Genomic DNA, 22,096 nt, shown 5'->3' on the forward strand with positions numbered 1-22,096 from the left:
CCTTAAAGGGTTTAGTCCCTACCTACCTAACAGAGCTTCTATCACACTACAACCCATCACGCTCTCTAAGATCTCAAAACTCAGGACTTTTGATAATACCTAGAATACCTAAATCCACAAAAGGGGGTCGAGCTTTCTCATACGTAGCACCTAATATTATAATAGCCTACCTGATACTATAAGATGATCAGACACACTCGCCCAATTTAAATCTAGATTAAAGACACAACTTTCGGGAGACTGCTGACATTAGAAATTATTTACTAGGTGTTTATATAAGAAGTTAAACTATTCATGTACTGTGTTCTACCTTTTTTGTGTTTTTCTAATTTGCCACTGTAAAGCTGCTTTGGAACAATGCAAATTGTGAAAAGCGCTATATAAATAAAATTGAAATTAAGGTTTTTTGATGAAAACATTCCAAGATTATTCTCCATATATTGGACTTCAATGGACTACAAACGATTGAAGGTCATAATTACAGTTCCAGTGCAGCTTCAAAGGGCTTTAAACAATACCAGGCGATAAGGTTCACATTTGTAAACAATGACTCGGTACTGCCTACGTCAAGCACGACCTTTTCACCGTAATTACGTATTACGTGAAGTCGTGACCGTGCTTCGCAGAACAGAGCAAGGCAAGCATTTGTGTTAATAAAGCATATACTTTTTTTTTTAAATGACCGATCGTTTCGCTAGATAAGACTCTTATACAACGTCTGGTATAATTTAAAGCCCTTTGAAGCTGCACTGAAACTGTAATTTTGACCTTCAACCGTTTGGAGTCCATTGAAGTCCACTATATGGAGAATAATCCTGGAATGTTTTCTTTAAAATCTTAATTTCTTTTCGACTCAAGAAAAAATAAATATACATCTTGGATGACAACAGGGGTGAGTAAATTAGCATGAAAATGTATGTTGAAAGTGAACAATTCCTTTAAGAGAAAAACCTTAGTAATACTTCTGGAAATATACAGTATGTCTATGTTTTTAACTAGCTATACCTTCATGATGTCTGTGATAAAATCTGTGGGTTGATGTTGCATCTTCTGCTTTCAGCTGTGCGTGAGTTGCGATGATAACACAGAGGCGAGTGGTTTCTGCGTGGAGTGTGTGGAGTTTTTGTGTGTCACTTGCATCGATGCTCATCAGCGTGTGAAGTTCACCAGAGACCACACAGTCCGACAAATGACAGACATGAGTTCAGGTAAACATTTATAAATCATTATATTCATTGATATAAAGTAGATGTAAATGTAATTTCATTATATATTTGCATTTTAGTTACTAATTCATTTTTATTCACAGAGGCAATGGGCGCTTCCACACAGAAACCAGTATTTTGCGATGTACATAAGCAGGAGCCTTTAAAGCTCTTCTGTGAAACTTGCGATCGCCTCACCTGCAGAGACTGCCAGCTCCTCAAACACAAAGACCATAAGTATGGCCCACATTTATCCAGTTTAGTTATGTTAATAGATGAAAAAGGCAATGTGTATTGTATTATTTTTATGTTTACAAAATGTTGATGTTTGCTGATGTTCTACATAGAATTATAAATATCTAAGATTGTATCTAAGAGATGATTTTACAATGCAGTTACCAGTTTCTAGAGGATGCCTATAAAAACCATAAGGAACACTTGGAAAGTATGACTTGCCAGCTTCAAGAAAAGAAGAAGACAATCGAGGACGTGACTAGTACTATTAACAATGGGTAAATATGTTAAAAAGGGGTTTGAGGCTGTTTAAAAAGGGATTTTTCAATGGTGGTATGGAAATTAAATTTAATTAAAGCTTAAAATAAAAAATTTCTTAAACCCATAATATATAATAGAAATAATATAATGTTACTATAAATACAATATTATAAAAATATTTTGAATACTGTTTATACTGCAATAATGTTAAGATTCAGGAACATTTTAATATTATTATGCAATTATATGTACACATCGTTCTTTTGTTATTTAAAGCTAATGCCCATATTATATTTCTGTCTGTTATTTTCAGTCTTGTGCAGGTGGATGAAAACCGCAATGCTGTGGCTACGGAAATAAAAAAATCCATAACCAATCTCATAATGGAGATCAACAGGAAAGGGAAGATATTAATGAATCAACTTGAGGTACCCTTTAATGTTTTCATCATCATCATCATCTCCGTCATCATATATTTTGTTATGCACAGTGTAATGTTACAAACTATTTTGTAGGCTATCACAAAAGATCACGAGACGCTCCTTAAAAAGCAACATCAGGATGTGATGTCACTCTCCACACATCTGGATCATGTTATCAACTTCACAAAATGGGCCACAGCCAGTAACAGTGGCACAGCTCTCCTCTACTGCAAGCGACTGGTAAGTACTCCTCAGGTGTCAGGTGGTGAAGACAGGTGAAGCAGTTTTCGAATTCAATTGATTATTTAGCCACACGACAGTGCCGGTGGAATTTGTTTTCGGTACAGTATGTTTCAGCTCTACATCATCATACTTTACAAACGACAATACACTTCACAACATGTAACAATACAAGATACATTAAGTAAATTACCATAAGAGGACAACTAAACTAAAGAGAGTAGTTCAGAGTCCTGTTAGCTATGGGGAAAAAGCTGTTTGTAAAGCGTTTGGTCTTGGTAGTGAGTGACCTGTAGCGCCTCCCTGAGCGAAGGAGCTGAAAGAGGTGGTTCGCAGGATGTGAGGGGTCGGAGATGCTTTTCTTTGCTCGCTTTTCAGTCCGTTGTATATTGTACTGAGGGTGAGAGGATGGGTAGGTTATGTTATTAACTTTCACTAGTTACTTTGACACAGTAATAATGATTGAGAATGAGCTGCACAATGGCTAAGCAAAACAGGACTGATCCCATCCGGCCCTGCTGCTTTCCTGATCTTAAGCCTCTTAAATATATTTGCACCATGCGCGTCATTCGCGCAAAACGCACTGCAAGTAGGTCTATCGCATCTTTGCATTGACTTAACATGTAAATCACTCGCGCTTAACGCTTCATTCGCGTTCGGTGTGAACACTCCATTATAGTTGTCGTCAAGGTCCAGAAAAGCACTAAAGACATTTAACACAGTTAAATTGGTCCTCCTAGTGGCTCAATTGAATTTTCTTTAAGCGACCACATTACTTTATCGGGGAAAAACAAAACAAAATAACGCCTTTAATTTATATATTTTCCTTTGTCTTGTTAATCTATGGTGCATGTTCATGAGAGCTCTTCGACATATAAGCATTCGGTGGGGACAGACGGCGTCGTTCTGAATGACATCCCGGAAACGCAACTTTACATGTGTTTGTATATAAGTGTGTATATAAGCTGATCTTCGCAAAATGTCTGATGATTTTGATTTATTGAGAAAGACTTGCACTTTTTTTGGCCCAACCTACTGTGCGTGTGTTAAAGTGACTGACGTTCACAATAGACTGACAATACAAAGAAGAATATATAGATTAATGTTGTTAATTTGGTTTGTTTTTCGCACAAAGTATTTACGTCACTCTAAATTTTATTCATTTGAGCCACTATTAGAGGATGGACCACTTTAAAGATGTCTTTAGTACTTTTCTGGACCTTGACAACAAATAAAACCATGATGTCTATGAGGTGGCCTTGAAATCTCTCGGACATCACCAAAAATATCTTCATTTGTGTTCCGAAGACGCTGGGGGGTCTTAAAACACGTTGAAAAATGACACAATTTTTCTTTTAAGACCTACCTCTGCCCCCTAGTGGCAGACACCCTGTCCCACATTGAGCAACTAGAAATAATAAAAACTGAAATGGTGTGCTGATGGGTCTCTCACTTTCCTCTTTTCAATCAGATCACATGTCAAATCCAGTACCTCATGCGGGCAAAGTGCAACATCACGTATGTTCCTCAGAGCTCGGTTCGTTTCCAGTGCCGATCTTCTTTTTGGGCCTCGAATGTAGATCTTGGTAAGATATTTCAGAATGGGCTCTTTTATAATTTCTGGTATGTTTTGACATAAAAAATTCCTGTCTCAGGTTCCCTAGTTGTGGAGAAATCTCCGGCCCGTCATTCAAGCGGTCCACATCCGAGCAGTCCACATCAGATGTCTTTCCAGCCGATGAATCCAGGCCCCAGACCCGAGGGTCTTCAGGCGGGGTTCCCACAGCCTCAGCAGCAGAGGCAGAGCACGCTGGCCCAGCTTCAAATGCAGGTGGAGAAACTCACGCAGCACACCACGCGCCACCAAGCACCAAATCAGTGGCCGTGGTATCACGGCATGCGCTTACCCGGGCCGACCCCGCAAAGACCGATGCAGGGCGGGTCACCATCTCAGACATTTCCTGTCATGCCTCAACACGGGCGGAGGTATAACGCGAGGAGCCCACCGCCTGTTCTCCAGAGCTCCATCATGCCTCAGCAGGTAAAGGTGCTTCAGTATTACAGAAAGTGTGTCCAAATATGGTATGATGAATTGATTTAACCAAGGTTGTGCAGCGTGTCCCAAATCAGAGTTTCATATAAAAAGTCCTTTATGTGAAAGTGGGTGTTTTCTAAAAAGAAACAAATGTGTAATTATTTTCTTCTTTTAGACCATTAGGGGCATTATGAACAACCCGATTTACCCCCCTAAACCACTTGAGGGTGTGCCAAGAACAGGTCGCTATCCGCATAACACAGCCTACTCCGGCGGAGGTATGCTTTCCTCACCGCGTGCGCTCCATCAGGTAAGTGTAGGGAACAGATATTCCCACTTCTCTTAGAATACTGTACAATTGGTTCAAGCATCCATATATAACGCTAATTATCATCTTCAATTTTATTTCTGCTTGAATACATGCTAATAAAAAGTGAAAGAACACAATGTGTTTTTCTTATATCTTATGCATAAAATAAAACAAACATCATTTCCTTTATTGACCCTTATGTCTTGTATGTCACTTTCTTCATAAAATAGAAGTCAATGGTGTCCAGTTTTGTTTGGTTACCCACATTCTTCAAAATATATTTTTTGTTTTCAGCAGAAGACAAAGGGTCATACAGGTTTAGAATGACATTAGGGAGAATAAGTGATGAATTTGAAGAATTTTAATTATTTTCGATAACTTTTCATTTACTAAAATATTTGGGGGTTTTGAGATTCAGAGACATTAGCACCATTAGCTGTACCTTATTGGCCAATGAACAAAAACAGAGTTTCCTACTTATATCCATTCCAAAATCCATAATTTTAACATAATTTTTTTTAAAATGTGAAATGTGTCACATGTGCTTGGCTCATTTGGTCTCATTAAATCACAATTTGCAATATGTAACACTGGTCCAGAAGCTAATTTCAAATTTTTGTCTTACATATATAATTACAAATATTTGTTTGACATTTTGTTTCGGTTTTTAAATGTTTTGTTGGTTGTATTTTATTTGAGGGTGTATGGAGTGTGAAAAAACCATTTACGTTAACAGGAAGTTCTTCTGCACAGGAATTAGACCAGTGTTGTACACTTCTTCCAAATTGGTCTATAGGAAAAATATAAAATAATGTGAGTGATATTGTTTTAATTGACTAGCTCTATAATAAAAGCATCAAGCTTCACTTGTTGCAAATGCAACACACAGACAACACATCATCCCGGCTTTCAGTGCGGTTATGCTGTACCATGGGCGAAGCTAGCCACTTTTTAGGGGTGCTTCAGCACCCCTAAAAAGGAGCTCAGCACCCCTAAAACTTGGAGTAAGAAATGTTGTTATTCTAAAAAGAATCGTCTTTTAGAAGGTTAAATAATTTCCAAAACATACTCCGTAGTTTTTGGATTAAAATATATGTGATGAAAATGAAACATCCCCGCTTAGCAAATGGTGTCATCCTCTTCTCTTCCTCCTCTGTACCTGTGTTGTGTTGTGAATCAACTAAGTTGCTCCAAAGCTGTCTCACACTTCTTTCCTTTTACATAGAGTTGTTCCGATTGCGAAACCATATCGGTGAGTACTGGAGTCAGTATCCTGAATCACCATGGTACACCTATAACAAGTGTTTATTTTCGGACTATTTTAGTCCAGCGGGTCGCTGCCGCTGTGGAGTAGCACAGGACCTGGGTGACTCGTCCATGGTCATAAACGGAGAAAAGTAGCGCCGGTTAATATGTTCTTCCGCAAGACGCATTCAGTTCTGTTTATTAACTGCTAGCGCGTGAAACAAAAACAACTAAACTGCAGACCTGTGTCTCTGTTGTTAAAGTTTATCGTTCATTTGATACTCATTTTAACAGTCTGGAGTCACGTAAACATGACGTCACGTGCGTCTTTTCTGGTCAGTCGTCATGGAAACGTGATCGCCCTGGCGTTTGGACCAGAGTGTCAGAGGAAGTGATTCTTTCTGAAGCGCAAGAGTGAGGCTGGTACGGTTCAGATTTGTGTTCCCTTCACTGAAAGTCTTTTAGTGCCTTGCGTCGGCTCCATACATGGCTCAGGAGGACCACAGGCCAAAGCAGACTCCAGCACCTAGCTGTGATGTCTATTGAGAAGGAGTTGCTTGAAATAATTGAACCCCAAAGGGTCATTGACAGGTTTGCCAGCCTCAAAGTGCGGCGACATAGATTAACTCTCCCAAAGTAGAGCAAAAATGGGGATTATGGGGAAGTACTTTAAAGATTTCCCTCTATTTCTTTTTTTATATCTTTACTTTCTTAGTATTTTCAAGACCTTTGTAAATTATCTGGATATTTTGGACTTTACCTTCTATTCTTAATTTTTTTATTTATTGATGACTTATATTGGTTTATGAAAGTTCAGACTGGCGTGCGACCAGATATAGATGGCCATTTGTAAATAATTTACAGAAGGTGAATTACATTTTGTTGTCCAAGTACCTGTTACATTGTTCAATGACAATAAAAATATAATCTAACCAATCTGATGACTGTTGATACAGAAGGAGGAATATGGAGTTAAGGGTCAGGAAAAGCTGTGTGAAGAAGGTTTTGTGTTTGTTACAGGGGGCTGTCTGTGTGAACTCTCACAATTAAGCTGGTGTCCTGAAAAGGTCTCAAACCTTGTTTGTATGTGTTAGCGACCACTCATTCAGTATTTTAGGTTTAGTTAGTTAAAACGGCTCCGTTCTATCGTTCTTACTTTAAAGGGATTGCCATGCAAGGAGTTCTGTTCTGCAAAAAAGGTGTTAAAAAAATCTGGATTTTGGAGTTAGTTGAATCAATGTTAAAATGATTAAGTTATTTTTCAATAGACAAATTTTTTGTTTTTGTGTGAAAAGAGGGGGGGGGGGGCTTTGCAGTGGGGCTCATTGGGCTCACCCCAAAAGCTCTGACCCTAAAATCGCCCCTGTACTGTACTAAATATATACATTCTTCACTAATTAAATATTCCGCAGTTTTTACGAAGAAATACCGACAGCTGTGGTTGGCAGTTTTATGGTTTCCATAAAAATACAGGAAACACATTTACTTGTTGCCATGCAACAAACAGACTATCATCCTATTTTTGTTATCACACTTGGATCTCCGTGTGTTTATACTAAATATCAACACTCTTCACTTCAAATGTTTGGTAGTTTGTACGAAAAAATTCCAGCAGCTTTCACTGCCAGTAAAATTCCATAAAAATAAAGGAAAAGCATGTAAACTGCTTTTCAGTTTAAAACTTAAGGGCAAAAACTTCAAGCCGTGTGTGAACTTATTTCATTTGAGCTGCAAGCAATCATGAAGCGCAAATCCGTGCTTTTAAACTTCAGCTGAAATCCTGTGTGGTTTCCTGTGGCTCAGCGTATAGAGCATGGCACTTGCAACGCCAAGGTCATGGGTTCGATCCCAGGGATTGCACATACTGATCAACATACAGTATGTACAAACGATTGCCACTTCTGCTTCACAGGGACTTTAAATAAATCAACATCCAATAACTTTGTTTTATTGTTGTTTAATGTCACCATTATTCTGATCAGTGTTTACTTTGGTTGTGCTCTTCATCCTTAATTTATTATGCAGCTGCAGTTGCTGCTATAATTATGTTTTTATAAAACATAGTTGTTGTAGCTAAGAAAACCAAAGAAACGTTTTCAGTAGTAATATGGTGTAGGCCTTGGGCTGTGGTTGACATCCAGCTGCAACCAAATCCTTCTAATGCTGCCTTGCTGGTTTTTTTGTCTCAGAAATATGACATACACAAATTGGGGACCGTGACATGAAGATCGATATCGTTATGTTTCGGCAAATCATCTAATCAGACCTTCCACGCCTGGGTATCACAGATATGCGCATATATGCGTGCGCACTAACTGTAGTCGAGATATCAAGGCATTTTTAAAAACCAATGCGGTCTGCCAGGCAATCGATTTCTAAAGCGTCTAAATCTTTTTCAAACTTTTCTCAGAGCTTATTTCACCTGAATGGACAAATACATTATAAGTTATGTCATGGTCGTTTTGGTCTGAAGTGAGCATAAAAAGTTGAGAAAGAAATCTGATGTCAGTACATTAGTGACAGCATTCAATTAAATTCCTTTCACAGAGCAAAATTTGGCAGTAGGAGTTTAAAAATCTAAAATAAATGCATCCATACATTTTTACGAAAAAATAAACAAGCTTAAAGGCAACATTAAAATTTTTGCTAAGTTTACTTTTTAGGCAAATACTTTAATAAACAAAAAGTTTTAATTTGACTTAATTAAAATAACCTTGGTATGCAAACTACTAACTATGTTATTTACTTTTTAAGCAAAACAATCCAGTAACATCGTACCTGAACAGAAGGAGTGAACCTAATGTACTTCTGCCTGCTCAAAGGCACAGTTATCCAGCCAGTCAACTCTCCACACCACCAGGCCAAGCGGGTATACAATGTTTTTCTAATGAATTATTATTAACTGATAATAATTCATATGTCACACTTTATGAATATAAACTTACACTTCATTCTTTGTTGTTATCTGAGGTTTTGACGTGTTATATTTCACTATACAAATTATTTTATTTTATGATTAGTTTAAAAATTTTAATTCTTATAGAACAGAATCAGATGTATTATAAGTTGATGCCAAAGTGATTTAGGAATGAAAGTAGCACAGTTAATCTTTTTTTCATTTGTTGTTTGCATCAATGCAATTACATTTTTGTTTATTATAGAAATATTTAAGTTATGTTAAAACTGGCATTTCTTAACGTTTACAATGCTTTATTGACTTTCAGCACAAGGAAGACTGTTTTCTCATATGCCTGTTACGTCATCAGAACCAAAGAACAGGTAAATATTCAGAAAATCTAATCTGAAATTATTTTCTGGCCAGGTACTGTTGATGATGCTGTATTAGTTATGAGAGAATTTTTCCCTTAAGGTCCTGCCCCTTGAAGCGTGTGGAGAACCCTCAGAGTGGCCTGTCGAAATCAACCACTAAGAGAAGGCGGAGGACATCTCCAGGTCCAGTTATCGTCATCAAGGATGAACCGGAGGATGATGATGAAGTTCGTTTTGTAAGTTAATTTAACCTTAACAACCCCTTCAAAGCTGTTTCTTTATCTTCATTTGCTACAAGAAACTCTTATGCTTATAAGCAGGGGCACTGAAGGGATTTTTTAACTGGGGAAGAGACCAAGCTGTCACCAAATTATTTTTGCTCATTTCTTCCTACACTTAAAACTGTCTCCCCGCATCCCTCTGTTGCTCTCTGTACCTGGCCTGGACCACTACACTGGCTTTCATCGGATCGTGTTTCCCCCTTCCTTCGTTCACATAATGGTATGATCCTGGTCTGTCCCATGTGATTGGCCACATGGTGTGCCCATCGAAATAAAGTCCCGCCCCTTTATGTGGCTAAATTTCGGCTCACCCCCACGGGAGTTGCAGCACCATCATGTGTGTTTATTGACAACAGAACGGCGTGTATTGAGAACGTGGGTGTAATGGTGACCGGTAGATTATTATTGTGCTTCAACCCCGACCCGATTCCGCCACTACTTAGGCTAATGTACATAGGATTAATCTGGTTTCCGCTAAGATTTACCGATTTTTGTCGCCTTTCGTAGGTAGAGTGAGGGGGATGGATCGGAATCTGAGGGCGGTCATGTCGCACCCGTCCCCAATGCCATCTGCGCACCTGCTTAAAAGCTACAGGAGATGGTTCGGCAACAGGCGTTCTTTTCTGTTTTGATGGCCCGTGATTTTTGTGAAATAGTTTTAAGATTTACACTTGCATACAACTTTGAGTGTTCTTCTTTTTCCCAAAAGAGAAAAATGCAGAAAATACTTTTCAAAAGTACAGTGTGGTACAGTGAATTTATAGAGAATTTTTCGACTTCTCTACAAGTAATAAAGCCAGATAGAAATCTTGAATGGGTATTAAAGCCAGATAGAAATCTTGAATGGGTATCGTAAAACTATAACAAAGTCATGCTATGAAGAAATAAACTATACCTTGAGGTTTTAATTTTTACTATAATAGTATTAAACTATTTAGCATCATTCATGCATGCATATGTCCATTGGTGTATTTCAGGTGAAGACTAGTGCTAAAGCCAGTCTTCCAGACAGCACGGGCGTTCAGTCCCAGACCCTACAGCAGGGTGAGCAGCAGTCAGAGAGGACCCCAGAAATGGATGAAGACCCCAATGAGGACTGGTGTGCTGTATGCCAGAATGGAGGGGAGCTGCTCTGTTGTGATAAATGTCCTAAAGTCTTCCATCTTAGCTGTCACATTCCTACCCTCACCGCATCGCCAAGGTAAACAAACCAATCAAGAAGTTTTCAACCTCATCAGATATTATAAGATAAGATTTGCAAATGGAGGTAGCTTAAATTTATTAAATGAACGGGGGCTAATAATAGGGGCCAGAGTGTATTATAAAAATTTATATTTCATAATGAAGATTGCCCCTTATGTTCAATTGTTTTACTTCAACGAAACATTGGATATTTTTATTTTTATTTAAATGAGAGCTCAAAAGTTGAAACAATGCAGTTTTCTTTTCACAGCAGTCTTTGCTCATATTTTCCAAGGGGCTCATATTTTTGTCTCCAACTATATATATATCCATTTTTCATATCAGTAGTACTTCTAATAAAAATAACTCTATAACAGATATGTTGATATGGGGCAAAGGTTACACGTTACAGCTTTATGTTATGAATCAGCTGTTATCAATAATCATCTTCTGCTTTAAAAATAATATTTTTTAATTAAAATATTTCATTGTTAAAGGTTTTAATTTACTGGATTATTTTAAAATGGCCATTACTGCATGGTTGAAAAAATATAAGACAGCTTATAGTTGAAGTTCACTATAGTGCAGTAAGTTTATCCTAAACATGATATTTTTTTGGTCATACCGCCCACAATATCAGTGTTGTTGTGTTTGTGCTACCTGCAGTGGTGAATGGTTTTGCGCATTCTGCCGTGACCTAAACGTGCCTGAAATGGAGTACAGCATTGCTGCTCGTGGAGAATCTGACAATGTAAAGCAGGATCCAGATTCAGAGGCATTTACACCTGTGGATAGACGAGTATGGTTGCTTTACATCTAATGTTTTGAAAAGCTTTGTTTATGGGAAACTCAGCAGAAATGAAATGAATATTCTGCCATGAATTACCCTCAAGTCGTTCGACAAGCCTAGGATATCCGTTCATCTTCGCAACCCAAATTAAGATAATTTTGATGAGGTTCAAGAGCTTTCTGACCCCCGCCCATAGACAGCAACACAACTGACGCCACCAAATTCATGGCAGAATTTCCATTTTTAGCAGAGTTCCCCTTTAATAGTGTTAATGTTTTTTCATACATTTCTGTGTTGATGTAGAAATGTGAGCGATTGCTGCTGCGTCTTTACTGCAATGAGCTCAGCATGGACTTCCAGGAACCAGTTACTCCCTCAGTAAGACGATCCATCACACACAGCAGATCAATAGAATATATTGCTTCCCATTGAGAAACACAAGAAAAAAGAGCTTGCATTTGCAGCGTTTGTGTTGACCAACCTTCTAAATCCTAAGAATGTTTGAAATGTTGCATTAGTTATACGTTATATAATACGTCTTTTTGAGAAGTTATTTTAAGAAAAACATCCCATAAAGACAAAAGATGGGTGCAATAACTTGCACTAACCCTGTCTCACTCTTTAAATTGTAGTCAATGCCAGAGTACAGCGAGATCATAAAGACGCCAATGGACCTGTCTGTCATCAGAAGCCAACTGGAGAAGATGCATTATAAGAGCACAGATAACTTTGTTGCAGATGTCAGACTGATTTTCAAAAACTGTGCAACTTTCCACAAGGTATGATGACTAAAAAATGTATATTTCCCGTCTGTATATCATTGATAATACACACCTTTTAGTGGCATGTTAAATTGCATTATAGGTAAAAACGTTACATGAAGTCCTAACTTTATTATGTAATGAGATTATGTAATGATTTAATGTTTTATAATATAATACAATATAACATTAATGTTTTGAGAAAATAGTCAAATTGATCAGAATATATAGTTACAATAATAAATTTCAACAAAAAAATACTGTCTTGAAAGAAAGGTGTGATTTAACAACAAAGATTTAACAACAATTCATCCTATACATTTGGGGTCTTTTGCAGTATCGGCACAGAATTAGTATCCATATATTGCAGCAGGAGGGCAATGAATATTCATGTTTAAACATGTTTAAATGCAGTGTAATTGTTCAAATAAAGTCGCCACAGGTCACTTTTGTGATTCGTGTAGATCCGATGAGTTTTTGAAAATGGGGAGTAAGGGGACTCTGCGAGTTTCTGAACGGGGTCATAGTGAATTAAATTATAAGAATCCATGTCCAGATGTAAAGATGTCAAATCAGGGCTTTACATAAAGCATTATCTTAATTGCCTGAAGAAAAAGTATAATAAATTAAAGTTACATACAGGTGGTTAAATTAGGGCCATTTAATTAATAGTTACATTTGTTTTATTTTTTTCTAAGCTCTGTATTTTTTTACCATGCAATAGTGGTATATTTAAACTAAAAAGTAACAAAACCCCTAATTGTTCCCCTGAATACAGTGATGTGATAAAGTATTGCCCCTTCTGGATTTTATCTTTTTTTGCATAGTCATCAAACTTAAATGATTCGGAAAATCATTCAAATTTTTATATTAGACAAAGATAACATGAGTAAATACAAAAAAGCAGTTTTGTAAAGGATGATTTCATTTATTATATTAAAAAAGCTATCCAAACCTACCTGGCCTTTTATGTGAAAAAAGTAATTGCCCCAAATGCTATGTTGCAGATCATTGTCCTGCTACATAACTGAGCATCAAATTGTTTTTTGGCAAATGTGAGCATAACCATTGTGTTCTTAATTTGCCTTAAATCGCGACGTGACAATAGAACACATTGGAACCCATTATCATTTTACATTTTGTCCACACTGAATGTGGTGCGACGCGACAATCCCATTACAACAAGCCATGTGTCATATCAGTAACGCAATCCCTTAGATTACAGATTTCGATAATAACGTGTTACTTTCCGAGCCCTAATTAATATTTTTCACATGTATAACCTTTGAGAACAATAAAAAAAAGATGATATATTGTGAAGGCTTGGCATGGACAATAAGCAGCACAGATCTATTTGGATTTATGGTAAATGCAGTTTCGTAATGAATGTTGTGATTTACACTAATCAGGCAAGTCGTAGAATTATTGTTGAACACTGATCTTGAACAATATATAGCGAACATAAATGCTTGTAAACAAAAACATGTCAGACTCGCTATCGTGGGTTTTAAACAAAATGCTTGTTAACAAAAACATGTTAGACTCGCTATTGTGGGTTGGTTGTCTTTTGCCACCTTTAAGAATCGTCTGAAGATGCATCTCTTCCGTCAGCATCTGATTGATTATGACTTCTATCTCTTTTCTACTCTTTCTATCCTTAAAAAAAACTTTGCTTTGTGGTAGGCTATATGAGACCAGTTTTACTGTCTCTTATGATGTCCTTATGTTGTTCCAGTTGCTTTCATTGTTTACCTCATTTGTAAATAGCTTTGGATAAAAAAATCTGATAAATGAGTAAATGTTAATGATTTAACAGTAAAAGTGGTAGGTTTACCAAAAAGGTCAAATGTACTGTAATCTATTTTACGTAATCCGTAACAATACAACAGTAACTGTACTCTGATTATGAGTATTTAAACATTTTATGTAATTTAATTACAAGTACTTTTTTTGGAATCTGATTACGTAATCCAGATTACAGGTAGTCAGTTACTACTCAGCTCAGGTACCTAGGTATAAGAAATGGCTTTTTAACCATGACCCATGGCAATTAATGTGTTTTTCATCGGTTCTTAGATTTCTTTATATCATGGCATGATGTGTTGCTTTTTGACATCTTTCATCTTCACTTTGTAATACAGGTTCTATTTAAGTGATTTATTGATTTAAAGGGTCTTGTAGAAATCAGAACTTGGTGTGGCTAATAAAGGTGAACTGAATTACTAAATTATTCAAAGTTAATTCATGATTTAAAATTGGAGGCAATTACTTTTTCACATAGGGCCAGTTAGGTTTGAATAGTTTCTGTTCCTTTAATAAATGAAATAATAAAAAAATGCAGGTTATCTTTGTCACATATTATAATTAGTTTGATGATCTGAATCATTTAAATGTGACAAATAGGGTATAAAAGAAAAAATCAGGATGGGGCAAATACTTTTTACACAGCACTGTATCCTGCCAATAGTTTCACAAATAAATCCAAGCAATTAGACCCAAAAACTGTCTGGACACAGGCCCAAGTCAAGTAAGCCGGATCTTTAATTGAAGCATAGCACATATTACACATGTCTCTGCTCTGCATAGTGTCTACCTAGGGGCTTTGGCCACTTCTGAAGAACCTCTCTTCCGTTTTTCTCAACAGGCCTTCCTCTCCTCAGGTGTAAGGTGTACTTTCTACCAAATCGATATGTTTAGAATATGTATGATAATACCCAAAATAAACCATGAACAAAATAAGAAATTTCAGCTCAACTAAAATTGCCAGGAAATATCACAGTGAACATAAAATTGAGGCACAAATTAAAACAAGTTAAGCCCACATATTCCAAAATTGTATATTTTCTTCTAAACATAACCTTTTATGTAGAGCCCTTTTTGAATGCCGTAATATAGCAATGTTACAACCACAATCACTGCATTTACAGAGAAGCCCCTACTGTTTAAAAGAAACCTCACCGGACAACTAGTTGTCTGTTCACTCATTGGCACAGTTACAGGGAGTCAAGTCAAGTCAGCTTTATTTATATAGCGCTTTTTACAATTTTCATTGTTACAAAGCAGCTGTACAAGAAAACATTGACTATAAGTAAAACATAAAAGGTTATGGAAGTCAAAACACAGGTCAAATATCAGACACACAATAAATTCCTATATGCAGTGTTAATTAAATAAGACTATCAAATTCTAGCAGCCCCCCCGGCCAGGCAAACAGTGCAAAACAGTATGCAAACGGTGGCGAGGAACCCAAAACTCCATAGGAGGAGAAAAAAAACCTCAGAGGGAGACCAGGCCTAACCAGGGGATTCCAGTTCCCCTCTGGCAAAAACTGCAGCCTCTGCACAAGCTCGACAGTGCTTGCACAACAAGGCAAAATAAAAAACAAAGTTAGATTTAAAATTATCATTAATAATCTAATAGCGACTGAAGTTTTGTAGAGTCGCCACATCCTTCATCCAGCATTTGTCAGGTCTGGGAATGGATTGCGCCCTGCCCGCTCCGGTAACCTTGGACTGTGTCCTGCCCGCTCTGGTAACCTTGGAACAATGAGACAAGACTGGCTGAGAGTAGAGTACTGTTCTGCACTCTTTGATGCAACAAATGCATCAGTTGTTATTGGAAGTGTCCCTGGTTCCGGTTGATCTAACTAGTGCAGCCTAGATCTTTGAAATATATATATTATGATAGTCTGGTGTATGCAAGTGTAAAAAGATAAGTAGTCTTTAGTCTAGATTTTAACTGACAGTGTGTCTGCCTCCCGGACAGTGCAGGGAAGACTGTTCCAAAGTTTAGGCGCTAGATAGGAAAATGATCTGCCGCCTGCACTTGATTTAGGAATTCTAGGTATTACTAACTGACCTGACACCTGAGAGCGTAGTGCACGTGATGGACTATAATACGTTAGAAGTTCTCTCAAGTAGTGAGGAGCTAAACCATGCAAGGCTTTATAGGTAATAAGCAAGATTTTAAAGTTAATGCGATGCTTTACAGGTAACCAGTGCAAGGTTGACAGAACCGGGCTAATATGCTCATACTTTTTTGTACGCGTAAGAACTCAAGCTGCCGCATTTTGGACCAGTTGGAGTTTTTGTAATAGGCCTGCAGGGCACCAACCTAATAGTGCATTACAGTAATCTAGTCTTGATGTCATAAAGGCATTTATAAGCTTCTCTGCATCTGATGGTGACAGCATATGACGTAGTTTAGATATATTTTTAAGATGGAAAAACGCAATTTTACAGGTGTTGGCGACCTGGTTCTCAAATGACAGAGTACTATTGAATATAAAACCAAGATTCTTAGCTAAAGATGAGGGTTTTATGGAACATCCATCAATAGTTAAGCAGTATTCTTGGTTGTTACGTAGGGCGGTTTTCGGTCCGGTAAGTAACACTTCAGTTTTGTCCGAGTTCAGTAATAAAAAATTGCTACTCGTCCACTTTTTTATATCGACTATGCATTCCACTATTCGATGGAATTGCTGTGTTTCATGAGGCTTCGAGGAAATATAAAGTTGCGTATCATCAGCATAACAGTGAAAGCTTACTCCGTGTCGCTTTATTATATCTCCTAGAGGTAGCATGTATAATGCGAAGAGCATAGGCCCTAAGACTGAGCCCTGTGGTACACCGTACTGGACTTTCGATTTGCGTGATACTTCATTGTTTATTGCTACATATTGAAAACGGTCGCATAAATAAGATCTAAGCCATTTCAAAGCTATTTCCTTAATACCGACATCATTTTCGAGTCTATGTAGGAGCATGCTGTGGTCAATGGTGTCGAATGCAGCACTAAGATCTAGCAGCACCAATAAGGAGATACAACCTCGGTCGGACACCATAAGCAGATAATTTGTAACTCTAATCAGAGCAGTCTCTGTACTGTGATGTGCTCTAAATCCAGACTGGAAATCTTCATTAATCTCATTCCTTTGGAGGAAGGAGCAAATTTGAATTGAGACTACTTTTTCCAGAACTTTAGATAAGAAAGGTAGATTCGAAATAGGTCTGTAGTTAACTAGTTCCCCAGGGTCCAGATGGGGTTTTTTGACAAGGGGCCTTATAACAGCCACCTTATCTCTGACATTAGGACATATGCCTAAAGCATATGAGTTAATAATGCCAAGTAGAGGATCTATAATTTCTGGGAGCATCTCTTTCAGTAGATTTGTAGGTATAGGGTCTAACATGCATGAAGTTGATTTAGATGATCTAATGATTTTAGAGAGTTCATCGTGATCTATAGTAGAAAATAAACGTAATTTCTCCTTAGAGGCGCTGTAGTTAGTCGTTTGTTCAGCGGGATTCACTTCTGGTTGCATAGTTATAATTTTTTCTCTAATATCTTGGATTTTATTTGTGAAATAGTTCATAAAATCATCACTGCTATGCTGGTATAAAGAATCAAAAGTCGCTGACGATTTATTTTTGGTTAATTTAGCCACTGTATCAAATAAAAACCTAGGGTTATGCTGGTTTTCTTCTATTAGTGATGAAAGGTAGGCAGATCTCGACGTTTTTAGGGCTTTCCTGTATTTTTTAATACTATCCTTCCAGGCAATACGAAATACCTCTAATTTAGTTTTCTTAAAGTTGCGCTCCATTTTTCGTGCCGCTGTCTGAGTGAGTTCATTTTTCCACGGTGTCGGTCTGTCATTTTTAATCTTCTTTAAGCCCAGAGGAGCAACTATGTCTAGCGTTTCCGAGAAGGTGGCATTAATATTTTCAATGGTAAAGTCAAGATCTTCAGCGTTATTACTCATGCTAGAGATTTGAGACAATTCAGGCAAATTATCAAGAAACGCATCTTTTGTAGTCGAAGTTAATGTTCTACAATATTTGTAACTTGGAGTTTGATTTGCCACCATTGGGTAGTGAAGCAAGCATGATACCAGATAATGATCCGAAATGTCTTCGCTCTGCTGAAGGATTTTTACATCGCCCACGTTTATACCGTAAGACAATATTAAATCTAAAGTATGATTACGAAGGTGAGTAGGTCCCGACACATGTTGACTAACGCCCATGGAGTTAAGAGTGTCTTTAAAAGCCATTCCTAAAGCATCTGTATCATTATCTACATGAATGTTAAAGTCACCAACAACAAGGACTCTGTCTGCAGCCAGTACTAGTTCTGATAAGAACCCACCAAATTCTTTAATAAAATCTGTGTGGTGCCCTGGAGGCCTATATACAATAGCCAGGATAAATTTTAAAGATGTTTTGTCCTTAGTATTAGGTATTGATGCATCAAGTACCATGACTTCAAAAGAATTGTATTTAGGATTAGACTTCTGAGAAATGCTAAAAGAGTTACGGTAAAGTGCAGCAACACCTCCCCCTCTGCCTTTTAGGCGAGGCTCGTGTTTGTAATAATAATCTTGTGGGACAGACTCATTTAAAGCAATATAATCATCTGGCTTTAGCCATGTTTCTGTTAGACAGAGCATGTCTATTTTATGATCTGTTATCATATCGTTAACAAAAAGTGCTTTATTAGAGAGAGATCTAATATTTAGCAATCCGAGTCGAAACAGTTGATTATCTGTATTATGTTCATGTTTAGTTAGTTTAACGTTAATTAAATTACCTTTGAGAGGTTTACGCATTATTTTATGTTTGCTAATCCGGGGGACAGACACAGTCTCTATTTTATGATGTTTGGGAGAAAGTATTATCGCATGTTGTGTATTTAGTGTGTTCTGCAACGTGAGACGGCAAGCAGACCGTTGGTTAAGCCATTCTGTCTGCTCCCTGACCTGGGCCCCAGTGAGTCAAGTTTTAGCATTAAGACTATGTGCCATATTTCTAGACAGTAGAAAAGCTCCAGCCCAGGAGGGGTGGAGACCATCACTTTTCAACAGGTCAGGTCTGCCCTCAAAACTCTTCCAGTTATTTATAAAAACTATATCATTCTGCAGGCACCACTTAGACAACCAGCCATTCAGATATGATAATCTGCTATGTATCTCATCACCACGATAAGCGGGGAGAGGGCCAGAGAATATTACAGTGTCTGACATCGTGCTTGCGAGCTCACACACCTCTTTAATATTATCTTTTGTGATCTCCGATTGACGGAGTCGAACATCATTTGTGGCGACGTGAATAACAATCTTACTAAATTTACGATTAGCCTTAGCCAGCACATTTAAATATGACTTGATGTCAGGCGCTCTGGCTCCCGGTAAACATTTGACTATGGTGGCTGGTGCCTCTATGTTAACGTTCCGAACAATAGAATCACCGATAACTAGGGCACTTTCAGCAGGTTTCTCAGTCGGTGCGTCACTGAGCGGGGCAAACCTGTTCGAGACTGTAGTCGGAACGGTTGAGTGATGTTTTGACCTGCGACTACACCGTCTCACAGTCACAAAGATCCCAGCTGCGGGGGTTGTTCAACCGGAACCTAACTGTGCGCGCTAATATTGCTCGCATCCAAAGTGTTTTCTAAGCTCCTTACATTCTTACTATCCTCAGAAGATCTCAGAATTAGAGTCTCGCATCCAATCTTTATCTATGTCAGCCTAGCTATTTCCCTGCATTTATCGCATGTAAAGCCCTCGCCGCTGACAGAGAAGGCTAAGCTAAACATATAACATGAGGTGCAAGTGACAATAATAAGAGAAGAAGCCATAACTCAACGGGTTTGAAGAGTAATTCCAACTTACCAAGGCTGCTCGGAGATTCTTAGTATATATGCTTAAGAGAGAAACCGTTAGCACACAAGAAAACTAGAAGGCGAGATGATATTTAGCAGTGTAAACAGAAAGCCCGCTAGCACGCTTGTGCTATGCTAACGGCGCTGAGTGTTTTGGTTTAAGATGTTCAAGTAAATAACCAGGAGATGGTCATTGAGATATCAGGATAAGTTTAGCAACAGCAGTGCTAAGTAACAATGTATGCTATGAATAAAGTACACTAATATGAAAGAAAGTACAAGTGCAGTTATACAACAAACCGATTCCGCTGCAGTGAGGTGAATCCTCCTGAGTGATGAGTGACATGACAGAGTTGACGGTAAACTCCCATCTATCTACACAATAGCTGCGCTACTGTATAATGTGACAGTCTACAAGCTATCATAGATGTTTGGCTAATTCATAGCGTTTGGTTTCAAGTAGTCAAAGTGCCATACTGATGATGTGTATTCATGGCTTTTTTTCAGGAAGATACTGAGATGGCCAGCGTGGGTACTAATCTAGAGAGTTTCTTTGAGGAACAGTTAAAACTACTCTATCCAAACCGGACGTTTCCTGGTGTAAAGGAGGAAGGTGTCGCTTTGGCCACTTCTGAAGAAACATCAAGTCCTTCATCAAAGACTCCTCAGGACACTTCCCAAACAGAGAAAGCTATGGAACCCTCCAATGAAAATGTCCCTCAGGAAGAACTGGCTACTAACGATACTGAGGGAAAGCCAGAGAACTTGCCTGCAGACCCCAGCCATGCAAATACAGACACAGACAGTAAGGTGACTGAGATTCCAGAGGGCCCATCAATTTCTTCCATCCAATAAAGACTCGACAAGGAAAATCTTTGGCCTATGGCAATAATTATTGTGTATCATTATTGTTTGAGGTATTTGGAAATTAACAAAATGTTTTCGTTTCATGTTAAATGAAAATCAAATGTAATTTCCCCAATTTACATTTTTTGAATCTATCACATATTGGCCTGAATTTATTGAAACTTTGGTAACTATATTTTCCTGTTGTTGTTTCTTTACTGTGACCAAATTGTAACATAATATGTGTGCATATGTCGCCTTGGCGATTTTAATACACTTAAAAATGTTTTTTAGTATTGGGTCAGAAAGGGACATTTTTGACCCAATGATTGGTTAAAATTACCCAAGATTTTTTGGCGTGACTACTATGCATAGACTAATGGCTACCCCCATATCGTCCATGGCACTTGACAGACCACGTGAAAGACCACCTTGGGAAGCAGCCACGGTGGCTCTCTTCTTTAGAAAGAAGTAACCTGTGATTGCAGAATTCGCATAGGCATATTCCCACAATGAGAAGATAACCCATTGGTGAGCCAGACATTGTCGACACTATTTTTCAAGTGTATTCCAAGTGCTGCCCATCCACACTGAAAGGTCATCCATGTACTGCACACATAATTTTAACCTGTATCATTTCTGTCAGGCATTTTTTTTATTTACATTACTTTATAATAAAGCATAAAGGAAAGACGCAATGAGGTAGGGATGTTGCTGGCAACACCAGACTATAAAGTAGCAAAAGTAATTAAAAATGGCCTTCAGTTGTGCATTCAGTTTTTTTGTAAAATGCCATTTTTTATTATAATTCGACTTTAACCCTGTGATGATAAAATTAAGGGGGGCCTTTATCATTGTCAAAATTAGCTTTTGCGCCTGTGATTTTTGGATTTGAATTGGGGTAAGGGGTAGCTTTGCCACCTCGTAAAATATGTACAACTTTTCCTGATGTATATACACACACACTGTCTGTAACTTTGTATAGTGTAAGTCGTGCTTTTCCTGACATGAAAAAGGGGAAATTTATGTCCATGAACACCCAAAATGGGTAACTTGTGTCCATGAACACGAATCAATAGATTAAGAATGTTGTGCATATGTCATGAACTTCTGTGCAACTGGGTTTTAGAAACAATGTTAATATTAGAATATCAGTAGTTGTAGAAATAGAAATAGAAATAGTAGTACTATTAACGAAAAGCCCTGTGCTCCATATTACACTTGACAAGATGATGATAAATGTGTTGTCAGGCACAGGGACATTCGCTGTACACTTAACGTTAGCCAATGAAATCGGATGTGAAAGCGTTTTTAATAATGATTCATGATTTTTTATAAAGATGGGTGTACGC

At 37.8% G+C, this 22,096-nt stretch overlaps 1 protein-coding gene across 3 annotated transcripts in view; it reads left to right on the plus strand.

Moving 5' to 3' along the window:
* trim24 (tripartite motif containing 24) overlaps positions 1 to 22,096 on the plus strand; it is a 39,923-nt gene extending 17,827 nt beyond the window's left edge. For all 3 annotated transcript variants that reach the window (XM_079453937.1, XM_079453936.1, XM_079453935.1), the window contains 16 exons: positions 1,061 to 1,208; positions 1,310 to 1,442; positions 1,601 to 1,717; positions 2,014 to 2,128; positions 2,216 to 2,362; positions 3,834 to 3,948; positions 4,018 to 4,403; positions 4,573 to 4,707; positions 8,707 to 8,821; positions 9,177 to 9,231; positions 9,323 to 9,458; positions 10,481 to 10,704; positions 11,352 to 11,484; positions 11,779 to 11,853; positions 12,108 to 12,254; positions 20,406 to 22,096. In XM_079453937.1, coding sequence (XP_079310063.1) covers positions 1,061 to 1,208; positions 1,310 to 1,442; positions 1,601 to 1,717; positions 2,014 to 2,128; positions 2,216 to 2,362; positions 3,834 to 3,948; positions 4,018 to 4,403; positions 4,573 to 4,707; positions 8,707 to 8,821; positions 9,177 to 9,231; positions 9,323 to 9,458; positions 10,481 to 10,704; positions 11,352 to 11,484; positions 11,779 to 11,853; positions 12,108 to 12,254; positions 20,406 to 20,753 — 2,529 coding nt within the window. In that variant the 3' untranslated portion in view covers positions 20,754 to 22,096. The remainder of the gene's footprint in view (positions 1 to 1,060; positions 1,209 to 1,309; positions 1,443 to 1,600; positions 1,718 to 2,013; positions 2,129 to 2,215; positions 2,363 to 3,833; positions 3,949 to 4,017; positions 4,404 to 4,572; positions 4,708 to 8,706; positions 8,822 to 9,176; positions 9,232 to 9,322; positions 9,459 to 10,480; positions 10,705 to 11,351; positions 11,485 to 11,778; positions 11,854 to 12,107; positions 12,255 to 20,405) is intronic.

Source organism: Barbatula barbatula (genome assembly GCF_947034865.1).
Source record: "Barbatula barbatula genome assembly, chromosome: 4".
Classification (NCBI taxonomy): domain Eukaryota; kingdom Metazoa; phylum Chordata; class Actinopteri; order Cypriniformes; family Nemacheilidae; genus Barbatula; species Barbatula barbatula.